Source organism: Ranitomeya imitator, chromosome 2, assembly GCF_032444005.1.
Source record: "Ranitomeya imitator isolate aRanImi1 chromosome 2, aRanImi1.pri, whole genome shotgun sequence".
Taxonomy (NCBI): domain Eukaryota; kingdom Metazoa; phylum Chordata; class Amphibia; order Anura; family Dendrobatidae; genus Ranitomeya; species Ranitomeya imitator.
In genome coordinates this window covers 578,152,403-578,164,735 of record NC_091283.1, presented here as the reverse complement: position 1 = coordinate 578,164,735, position 12,333 = coordinate 578,152,403, and the positions used below count along the sequence as shown (strand labels likewise).

The 12,333-nt window shown below is 40.0% G+C and overlaps 1 protein-coding gene across 5 annotated transcripts in view; it reads right to left on the bottom strand.

Moving 5' to 3' along the window:
• Window positions 1-12,333, bottom strand: part of NCOA5 (nuclear receptor coactivator 5) — a 55,155-nt gene that overhangs the window by 20,224 nt on the left and 22,598 nt on the right. For 2 of the 5 annotated variants that reach the window (XM_069752194.1, XM_069752195.1), the window contains exons 2-3: window positions 10,297-10,450; window positions 8,168-8,275 (exon numbers count right to left, since the gene is read on the bottom strand). The exons of 2 other annotated variants lie outside the window; for them this stretch is intronic. In XM_069752194.1, the coding sequence (XP_069608295.1) occupies window positions 8,168-8,275; window positions 10,297-10,429 (241 nt within the window). In that variant the 5' untranslated portion in view covers window positions 10,430-10,450. The remainder of the gene's footprint in view (window positions 1-8,167; window positions 8,276-10,296; window positions 10,451-12,333) is intronic. One more of the 5 variants, XM_069752196.1, reaches the window with a different exon arrangement.

Genomic DNA, 12,333 nt, shown 5'->3' with positions numbered 1-12,333 from the left:
TTTATGTAGGACAAAATAAAATATAGGAGTTCAAGAAATGTACTGCAAAACAAAAATGACCCAAAGGATTTAGGGTCTTTTTTTATTTCTTTCTGTTTTATTTTTCTACATTTTCTACAATTGTTTGTTAGGTCCACATTAAACAAGTCTGTGTAAATACACTTTTAATATTATAAACTTGCAACATGACTTCTTATGAAATGTGCTCAAACGTAAGCATTTTGATTCAGTAAAATGATACAATTTGCAAAAGTGTAGAACAGTTTCATTTTTATTTTGACCTTGGAGTCATTTGCCAATCTTATAGTTTTTGTAGGCAGAATTATACATTGGTCTTTACCCTGCTGTATAGCATCCACAAACTATGATCTGGAATCAAAAATAAGGTCATGTGGTCCCACATTAGTAAAACTGTAGTGCCTCCTAAATAGCTATGCTATTCTAACCCTGTGAGGAGGGACAAGGAAAATGAATCCTCATTACATACAGATGTCCACTTTTGATGGTCGTGTGCCTCCTCAAAACAATATTGGAAACTATCAGTATGTGTCACTGGTTTGAATAAATATGCCGAAGCAGGTGAATTTCCACTAGAGTAAACTAAATAATGTAGAATTAAAATATAAAAGAGAAAGAAGAAGAGAAAGAGAGTGATAGATATTTCAGACAATAGCCCACAGAGATTCTCATGCATAGACAAAAACAAATGACATACTAAAAGACAAGTTTCAGGACTTGGAGAAATTTGCTTCAGTAAGGGTGTTGTGAGCATTGAACAGATAGATATCAGAGTGATAAAGCATGCAAGCTTAAATTTTGGCAGGTTTGTGCCCGATTACATGCAACACAATAAAACAGTCAGAACTAAAGAATCTCAAGTCATGTTTATTCTGTCGCAAATTCCTTTAAATTTAAACAAAACTCACGTGTTTTGGCTGTAAAACTTTATTTAGAAATGAGGACTACAAAAAGATGCATGCACTGGCATGGACAGAAAACCTTCCAGAACAGGCCATATTTTATTATTCTGACCAGTGTAATTTTATGTGGTAATAACTCTGGAATGCTTCAACAGATTACACCGATTCGAGACTGTTTTTCCGTGACACATAGGTCTTTATGCTATTGGTAAATTTAGGTTGAAATTTTGGGGGCGTTTGCGAAAATTTTGGAATTTTGATAATTTTAAGCTCATATCTTTAAAGCAGATGGTCATGCTGTACAAAATTTATAAACATTTCCCATATGTCCACTTTATACCACTATCATGTTTGAAAAAATTTTTGTTAGGAAGTTGAAAAGGGTTAAGAGTTTATCAGCAGTTTCTCATTTTTCCAACATTTACAAACAGGTTGCTTTTTATTTTTTTAAAAGTATTTTTAGGTAACATCACGTTTGAAGTTCATCCTGAGAGGCCTACCGGTATATGAGAGAAAATACTCAAGTGACAATTTTAAAAATTGAACCCCTCTAAGTGCTCAAAATCACAAGAATTTTATTAACCCTTCACAGAAATGAAGGCAATATGGAAGAAAAAAAATTAACATTTTAGTTTTTCACAGGAAAATGTTCATTTTGCGTTTTCACAAGGGTAATAGAAGAAAATGAACCATACAATTTGTATGTATGTACAATCTGTCCCGAGTACTCAGATATGCCATATGAGGTGGAGAACTACTGTTTCGGTGCACATCAGGACTCGGAACATCAATTGACTTTTGGAGCGCAAGAGTGGCTGGAAAAGAGAGTGGACACGATGTCGGCGTTTGCACAGCCCCTGATGTGTTAACAGCAGAAATCCACACAAGTGACCACATTTTAGAAGCTACAGCTCTTGAGAAATTCATCTAGGGGCGTAGTGCGCATTTTTACCCCTTAGGCGATTCACAGAATTGCATAACATTGGGCTGAGTCAATGGAAAATTACCATTTTTTCCAGTTACTTTGGCCCAAAGCTTTCAACTTTCAAAAGAGGATAAAAGGAGAAAATGGACTGCAAAATATGTTGTGCAATTTCATAGATGCCCCATATGGGGTCAAAAACTACTTTTGAGGCAGAGTACAAAGCTTAGAAAGGAAGGAGCACATTGTAATGCACATTTTGCTGGATTGGTTGGAGAGTGACATGTCATGTTGGCAGAGCCCCTGAGGTGCAAGAACAGTAGAAACCCTCCATAAATGATCTTATTTTGCAAACTACACATCTCAATGAATTCATCTAGGGGTGCAGTGATCATATTGACACAAAGGGTGTGTCACAGAATTTTATACCATTTTTGCAATGGAAATTTTGTTCTAGCCCCAGATTTTAAGATTTTACATTGTCATATGGCGAAATGGGTAAAAATGACACCAAAATCCGTCACACAATTGCTGCTCAATGTGCCAATACCCCATATGTGGCTGTACAGTACCGCTTAGCCACACAGCGAGACTCGGGAGGGACGGAGCGCTATTTGACACTAGGAGAACAAATTATCGTAGAATAGTTTGCGGACTCCACATACAGAGCCTTTAAGTGCCAGAAGAGCAGATTCCCCTTTGAAGTGACCTCATTTTGGAAATTGCACCCCTCTGGGAATTTTTCTACAGGTGCAATGACCTATTTTGACTCCATGGGAACAAGCAGCAGCGAATGTTTCCAAGTGAAACTTGCAAATCTGCCATTGTACTGACCATATAATGTAGTGTACGCACATTGTGCCCAGCTCATGCTTCTGAAGCCATGGACCCCCAAAATTAGGCAGGCTCTCATTGCTACAGAAACGCCAAACATGGATGTTAACTGTGGCTTAGCCTTACATGTGAGTGAGAAAACCTCCAAAAATAAAAAGGTAATATTTAAATTAATCACTACATTAATTAAAAGAGCAAAACACAAATTCATTACTGAAGAGTGCAACACGTCTATTAGGTATAGGGAATAAAGCAGGAGGGGTGAGGGTAAGGGGACACTATCCTTAAAACAATGCACCCTATATTTCACCCTGCCTAGCTGCGGGCTTGGCACCTTTTAAAAACACACAAGATTGGCACCTTGGCTCATCGCAGTCTTGCCCTATGGGACCCTAGGAAGCACTAAGCCAGGAAGGTCTACTGTAAAAACATCCTACAAGGAACACACAAATGAACACTAGAAACACATAATATGAATATAGATAGATTTCCTATAGTTCTAAAATGCTGACCGTGTTTGAGTAAAAAAAGGGTTCTTATCCGGATATAAAATACATGGTCCACACACATCAAGCAGTATGTCACAAACGTAGAAAACCTGCATGAGTTACATATTTACCATGACCTTAGGACAAAGGCAATACTGGGATAACTAGGACAATAAAATAAAGCCCCACATAGCTAGCAGTTCACCATGACCTTGACATGTTTCCCAATAAAGGTACTGGCTCAGCAGGAGTTGTGTAAGTGATGGTCCATAATTTGAAGCTTGTCTAGGAGGTGACCCATTGATATCAGTCATGCTAACTGCGGTTTAGGCACACTTTCTGAAGGGGTTAACCAGTGGTACAGTTTCATAGGTCAGTCAATAAGAGGTGATCGCAAATATGTACTCTTTTTGTTTTTTACTCAACATATATGTATTTATTGGATTCATATCACAATGACCTGCGATGATGTAGCGGTCTCGCGAGACCGTACGTCATCTGGTGTCATTACCGCGAGGCATTACTGGGAACAGGAGCATCGTGAGGAGTGGGAGACGCCGGAAGGTGAGAATATCACGATTTTTTATTTTTTTAAATTATTAACATTATATCTCTTTACTATTAATGCTGCATAGGCAGCATCAATAGTAAAAAGTTGGTCACACACTATGTTTGACAAGTGTGACCAACCTTTCAGTTTTTCAAGCGATGATACAGATCGCTTAGAAAACGCTAGCATTCTGCGAGCTAATTACGCTTGCAAAACGCTAGTGTTAAGCGGGAAAACGCATGCCAATTCTGCATGCAGTATACCGTGGAAATTTCCGCGGCAATTCTGCAACGTGTGCACACAGCCTTAACCTTGGATTGCCATGGCAGCCATAAGGACCACAACACCGTGATCAAGGGGGAGATTGATAAGGTTACAAAGAGGGAGCCCCCTGCACGCTGTTAACCATACAGATGCCATTGTCCCTATTGAGAGCAGTAGTTAGGCGATTAACAGCTATGGTTGGTGGCAACACTGATTGTGACTGATGCAGCAGGGTGGCTGCTAAAGTGTACAGCTGCTGTATTTTCACCCATTGGGGAAATGTTCTCATTTTAGGTCAGTAAAAAAAAGCGTATTGATGGTCATTAAATGGCTGAGACATTGAACATAGCATTCCCAATCATTACCTCCTTGCTCATACAGTCGTTTTTACATGTAGAGTGAAAGAAAGAAGAAAAAAAAAAAAAGATAAAAAAAAAAAAAAACCACCAGCAGCCAGAGGAAATTAAAAACTCTATGGCCATTATACTTTACCCCCTAAAACTAGTTACATATAAGAGTTAATAAAGGAATCTCTCGCGTCAAAAACTCAAATAATATACTTTAAATTTCGAACAAACACAAAAATACAGCATATCAATACATTGTAAATAGAACAGTTTACAGATCTGCAATAGGCATTAATTTTGTGTTTAGTGAACAGCAACTATGTGTCATGGTACAGAACATGGTTTGTGTCCTGCTCTTTCAGGGTTAATATTGCTGGCCTCTCTGGATCTGGGAGGGGTATTTATACACACTCCAGACCAGGATTCCCTGTCACTATACTTTCATTTAGTCTGTGTCTGACCCCTTGAGTGTGTGCTCGGTTTGCATTTGCTTGTTTTGCTCTCTGTGCTTAACTCTACTTGTTTGTTCTGTTGGCTTTCTGACCTTTGGCTCCCTTCTTGACTATCCCTCCTCCTCACCCCTCGGTTACCTTGTTATTTCCTGGTTTTGATCTTGGCACGTTTAACTACTCGCCAGTGTATATCGTCTCCTCTGCAACCCGGCGTCTGGCGCCGCTCTCGACCACCTCCTACCCAGTCACGTGCTTCAGGTCCTGTTTGCTACTCGGCGAGTTCCCCGCTGCTCTGCTCCCTTGCTGCGGCACGCAGCTCTCCCCGCATCAGCTATACCCGGGAGTCGTGACACTATGCAGTTAGTATTACATATTGTCCTTACTGACAATTGTGGTTATCAGTTATAGTTTTTCAATGCAGTTTGTCACTTTAGGTTTTGCAGAAATCATCTATTTCAATTGGTTCTAATAATGGTAAAAGTTTTTGCTCCTGTAGACGTCTTTGATATTCTCATAGACTAGTATTAGCGACGGATGGCCTCATGTTTCATCAGTCTTTCGAAAATTGTTTATCCGGCTGGAGAAAAAAGGACATAGTAACGTTTTTTTGTGTTTGTTCAAAAAACGGACGTCGCCGTCCGTCATTTGCTAGAATGCAAGCCTATGGCGTCAGATCTGTCAAATGACAGAATCCAGTGACGGATTCAGTTTTTATTAACTGAGCATGCTCTGATTTTTTTAGGATCCAATTAGCTGGATCAGCTAGTTGGATCCAGCGAAAAAAAAGGATCCGTCGCATCAGTTTTTCACAATCTGTGACTGATCAGTTTTTTTTCAACATTCGTCAGATTGTGACTGATGGCAAAAAACTGGTGTGTGAAAGCAGCCTAAGGCTTCTTTCACACTTCAGTTGTTTGGCGTCAGTCTGCTCCGACATTGTGACGGATTCGTTAAAATTGTTGAGCAAACGGTTCTAACAGATCCGGTTTTTTTTATGCATCCGTGTATCTGGGAAAAGTATGTACTTTTTGGAGCATGCTCAATTGAAAAAGCGGATTGGGGCGACGGATCCGCCAAATGACGGTCGCGACGGATCGCCCATAGGCCGCCATTCTATGAAATGGCAGACGCGATGGATCCATCGCGAACCGCCATTTCGGCGCAAACAAAAAACGTTGCAATGTCCGTCAATGTCTAGACAACGTCCGCCAAATTTCAACGGATCCGTCACATGGCGGATGGAACGGACGACCATCCGCCACAATCAGAACGCTAATGCGAGTCTATGGTAAAATAGCGGATCCACCAAAAAAAAAAAAAAAAAAAAAAAAGATGCGGATCCACTATTTGACGAAAACGGCGGATTCAAACTGACGCCAAAAGACTGAAGTGTGAAAGAGGCCTAAGGCTATTTTCACAAATCCGTTTTTTCAGATCCGTTGCAATGCATCGTTTTGGGGGGAAAAAACGGATCCTGCAAATGTGCCCGCAGGATCCGTTTTTTTCCCATAGACTTGTTTTAGCGACGGATGCCTCACTGAAAGTGCAGCTACAAGGAGAAAATGAACTTTATTCCTCCCAGTAACTGCTGGCTTGCAGTCATAAAGGTGTGCCTGGAGTGGTTTCTGCCATTGCTCCATAGCAGAGGGCTTGTTCTTTGCACATTAGGCATACATTTCTCAACTATAACATTTTCGTGTACATATGACGTCTTCATGTCTGTTACATTGTTTTGATGAGTGAGGTGACCGAAAAAAAGAACTGTATGATTAACATAATATATCTTGTTAGCACTTTTACATGCACGGTGATTTTTTTCAATAGGAAAAAGATGGGGCGGCGGGGAAATGGGTATTAATCAGAGAGGCGGTACAGAGATCAAATTGTAACCCTGAAAGAGCTGCAGAGTTCCCAAGCAGAGACTGGAATATCTGTCCATATGACCACAATAAGTCGCACACTCCATAGAAGTGGCCTTTATGGAAGAGTTGTCCAAAAAAAAAAAAAAAGCCTTTACTTACACACAAAAATTGTAAGGCTTGTTTTGAGTTTGTTAAAAGACATGGGAAATGCCCCAAATGTTTGGAGGAAGGTGGTCAGATGAGACCAAAATTGAACTTTTGGCCACAAAAGGTAAACACTGTCTGGCACCAAAACAACACAGCTTATCACCCCAAGAACACCATTCCCACAGAGAAAAATGGTGGTGGCAGCATCATGCTGTGGGGGAGTGGGGAGTTTGGCAGCAGGAACAGGGAAAATGGTCTGAACCGAGGGGAAGATAAATGATGTGAATTACAGGGATATTCTTGAGTAAAACATGTTTCAGTCTGTCCGCGATTTGAGACTGGGACAGAGGTTCACATTCCAACAAAACAATGTTCCAAAGCATACTGCTAAAAGCAACAGTCGAGTGATTTAAGGCCAAAACGAGTAAATATTTTGGAGTGGCCTAGTGAAAGCCCAGACCTTAATCCAATTGAGAATCTGTGGATAGACTTGAATATTGCTGTTCATCAGAGGAAACCATCGAATTTGAAGGAGCTGGATCAGTTTGCCTTGAGAATCCCAGTGGCAAGATGTGAAACGCTCAGACTTATCCAAAACTGCTGGTAGCTGTAATTTCCGAAAAAGGAGGGTCCACAAAGTACAGACTTTAGGGGGCTGAATAGTTATGTACACTGAAGTTTTTCAGTTATTTCGTTTCATTTGTTGTTTGCTTCACAATAAAAAGAAAGCGAAATGTTTCCTGCTGAAAGAATGTCCTTTACATTAACTGATTCAACACCTCCCACCCCCCCAAAAAAAGGTCACAAAATGCCAAGGGGTGAATACTTTTGCAAGCCAATGGATTTTTTTTTTTATACAACTTATGTTAATCTGCTACTGTATACTTTTGATTTATAAACCTCTAAAGGAACTTTAAGGTAAAAAACAAGCATTGCACCATATAGTGAAATTGCGGTTGACCTACGAGACTCCGTTTCAGAAGAAGACTAAGATGGCAGTTAAGGGGGCCATCAGCAGGCCCCAAGCTGCCATGACAACACAGAATCCCTATAATAGCATTGGGAGCCATTTAATTGACAGTCAACAACACATTGGAGCAAGCTCCAACTGCTGTTGTTGAAGGAAGATGCTGGCTGTGCAATACAGCTGGCATTGGCAGGGCATGGGGCAGACTGTTTGAGCTCACTAAATACACCCACCATGACCATATGATGTAAAGTTTCTGTAGTGTTCAGTTAAACAACTTGCGTGCCAGGAAACCTTGTTTCATTAAATCTGTTATGCTTACAATTATGTTGCAAGAATGCAAGAGCAAAGAGAGAACCCCAAAAATATCACTGCATTCAGTAAGGATTCCAAAAATACTACAGATTGCCTTACCTAATATACTCCCTTTATAACGGCGACCTTTTTCACCCGCCACAGCAGCATCAGCATCTTCTATACGCTCAAATTGGACAAATCCATAACGACGGAACATGGAGAGAGCTGGAAAATTAGTAATTGTTATAATAGAGAAAAAAAAAAATAGTCCCACTGAAATGCCCTGAACAAAAATTGTCATGAATAGTTTTTAGTTTTTACTAGATTATCTACAAGAACTGCCTATATTGGGCCCCTAAAGTGTATTAAAAACAAGGACAACATCTGGAAGGAGTTTGTATGTTCTCCCCATGTTTGCGCGGGATTCCTCAGATTTCCTCTCACACTCCAAAAACATACTGATAGGGAATCTAGAATGAGCCCAATTGGGGACAGTAATGATAATGGATGGAAAGCAATGTGGAATAAGATAGCGCTATATTAAAGGGAACCTGTCACCCCCGTTTTTTCAGATTGAGATATAAATACTGTTAAATAGGGCCTGCGCTGTGCGTTACAATAGTGTATGTAGTGTACCCTGATTCCCCACCTATGCTGAGAAATACATTACCAAAGTCGCCGTTTTCGCCTGTCAATCAGGCTGGTCTGGTCAGGTGGGCGTGGTGACATCGCTCTTTTCTTCCCCAGCTTTCCGTTGGTGGCGTAGTGGTGTGCGCATGTCGCAATGACGAATCCACTGCGCGCACGTGAAGAAGCAGCGCGCGATCTGCGCTATTACCCTCTGTCATCGGTGGGCGCGGCCATCCTCCTGGGGCCGCGCGTGCGCAGATGGAGTGCTCTGCTGCACGGGGCTTCAGGAAAATGGCCTCGGGATGCCGCGCGTGCGCAGAAGAGATCGCGGCGGCCATTTTCCCAAAGCCGAGTTTGCATCTTGGCTTTGGGAAAATGGCCGCCGCGATCTCTTCTGCGCACGCGCGGCATCCCGCGGCCATTTTCCTGAAGCCCCGTGCAGCAGAGCACTCCATCTGCGCACGCGCGGCCCCAGGAAGATGGCCGCCCCCACCGATGACAGGGGGTTATAGCGCAGATCGCGCACTGTTTCTTCACGTGCGCGCAGTGGATTCGTCACTGCGACATGCGCACACCACTACGCCACCAACGGAAAGCTGGGGAAGAAAAGAGCGATGTCACCACGCCCACCTGACCTGACCAGCCTGATTGACAGGCGAAAACGGCGACTTTGGTAATGTATTTCTCAGCATAGGTGGGGAATCAGGGTACACTACATACACTATTGTAACGCACAGCACAGGCCCTATTTAACAGTATTAATATCTCAATCTGAAAAAACGGGGTGACAGGTTCCCTTTAACAATGCATAATAAATAATGACATCTGCAAGTATAGCACTAAACTGCAGAGGTCAGCAGGGTTTTTGCTCATTTTTTCTCTTGTAGGTTTTAGAGGTCAGCGTTTGGCAGCAACCATCAGGTGTGCATTTATGGCTCCATCTGCAGAACCAGTGAAGGACTTGCCAAGACCATTGACGTGACGGTTCTCAAACCGCAGCGTGAGCAGAAGATTTTATTTATTCTTGTTTTTTCCTTTTTAACTACGTTCCCTGCTTTCAGTACATGGGCAACTAACAATTTGCCCTTTTTGATTGTCAGACTCTTAAGAGCCAAAATGTCGCTACTCTTCTATTAACATACTGTAGTTGTATGAGGGCTTATTTACGCTGAATAGGTTGTGAAGTTTTTTCCTTTTAATAATCCAAATTTTCAATAGGAGAAGTTTTTAATGAATATTTATGACATACAATTTTAATTTTTATTGTCCCCCCCGGGGACTTGACTTGAGGCAGTGAAACATTGTTTTTATTGCTTTGGAATACATAGCATTTAGCCAGTCAATAGTGCAGGAAACCTATGGCAGATACAGGTGGTAACCTGTGGTACACCAAATAATGGTGGTAATGGTCAAACACAAAGGGTGGCAAATGTCAAACACATGGGAGTCCAGGCCAAAATGTAGCTTTCAAGAATATTTACTCAATTACAAAAGATTTTCTAGGCTGTAGTAAAAAGTAAAATGAAAAAAAATTACCCCATACGCCAAAAAGCACATTTTATTCAAACTAATTTACAATGACAATGTCCTGCCATTAAATTAAAAGTAATACTAACCACTGATTTTTCCGTATTTGGAAAACATCGCTTTCATTTCTTGATATTCCATTACTTCTGTAGGTAAATTGCCAATAAAAATTCTTCTGTCCAAATCTTTTGGATCATCGCTGTCAGTTCGGTGGCGAAGCATATTTGACAAATTCCAATGGAACTTCGCAGAAAAAAAAACGTCCAGGCATAGAGTTTTAAAATATGTTAAGCGCCAGCATCATCACAAAATAGCTTTTTTTTTGGTTTGTTTTAAAAACTGACCATGTAATAACCAAATTACTTGATATAGAATATTGACTGTTTGAAATACTTGAGAAAACAAAAAAGCTGCTAAAGATGAAAAGCATTGAAACAAAACTGGTTTAGTAAAATGCAATTTATTATACAAGTTTAAAGTCAACAACAAACAGTGGAAAAAGTAGTAAAATTATCCTACAGGAATCAATAGAAGACAAACTGAAAACCACCAGATTATTTCTATGCACGTTTTTAACTGGCTCCTTGCAAAGTTACCGTAATAAAAACAACGGTTTATATAAGAAAACAACTAATCAAACAATTGAAACCCACACGCAAAAAGGTTTCATTTTTTTTAGATGGTCTTAGATTTGGACACAGGAAAAATAATAGAAATTCTCCAAAATATTTGTGAATCTCTGCCTCTTCTAGAATTTGTAAAGGAAAAGAACATTCTCCTAAAAACGCTACCGTGACCAGAGCCTAAGCTCTTTTTTAGGAACCAAAGTCACCCATGCATTAATACTTAATCAGTTCGATGCCATGAAGAGGCTGCTTAACCAAATCTCTAAGGCCGGCTTCACACTTGCGAGTTTTACGGACGTAAGAGCGCAGAAACTACGTCCATAAAACTCGCAAAAAATACGGCACAATTATTCTCTATGCCCCTGCTCCTATCTGCCGTATTATACGGCTTTCTACGGCCGTACAAAATCGTAGCATGCTGCGTTTGTCACCGTACTGTGCAAGAAATACGCCAATGAAAGTCTATGGAAGCGTGAAAAATACGGATTTCACACGGACAAGCAGTGTGACTTGCGAGAAATACGCAGCGCTGTTAGAGAGAAAAGCCGGTAATTCAGTGCGGTGTACAGTAAAATCACACTGACAGCTTACAGTAGAATAGGTAGAATAAATGTGTACACATAGAATAGATATATATATATGAATAGATATAGATATATAGAGAGATATATAGATATAGATATATAGAGAGATATATAGAGAGATATATAGATATAGATATATAGAGAGATATATAGAGAGATATATAGAGAGATATATAGAGAGATATATAGAGAGATATATAGAGAGATATATAGAGAGATATATAGAGAGATATATAGAGAGATATATAGAGAGATATATAGAGAGATATATAGAGAGATATATAGAGAGATATATAGAGAGATATATAGAGAGATATATAGAGAGATATATAGAGAGATATATAGAGAGATATATTATATATATAGAGAGATATATTATATATATAGAGAGATATAATATATATATAGAGAGATATAATATATATATATATATATATATATATATATATATATATATATATATATATATATATATATATATATATATATATATATGTATATGTCAGTGAGACACATATGTATATATATTAATATTTTTTCCAGCGCTATACAGCTTGAAAGCCGGTAATTCAATTACCGGCTTTTTCTTTCTCCTTCCTAAAACCCGACATGATTTGAGACATGGTTTACATACAGTAAACCATGTCTTCTCTCCTTTTTTTTGCAGATTCCACACTACTAATGTCAGTAGTGTGTATCTGCAAAATTTGGCCGTTCTAGCTCTTAAAATAAAGGGTTAAATGGCGGAAAAAATTGGCGTGGGCTCCCGCGCAATTTTCTCCGCCAGAGTAGTAAAGCCAGTGACTGAGGGCAGATATTAATAGCCTGGAGAGGGTCCATGGTTATTGGCCCCCCCCTGGCTAAAAATATCTGCCCCCAGCCACCCCAGAACAGGCACATCTGGAAGATGCGCCTA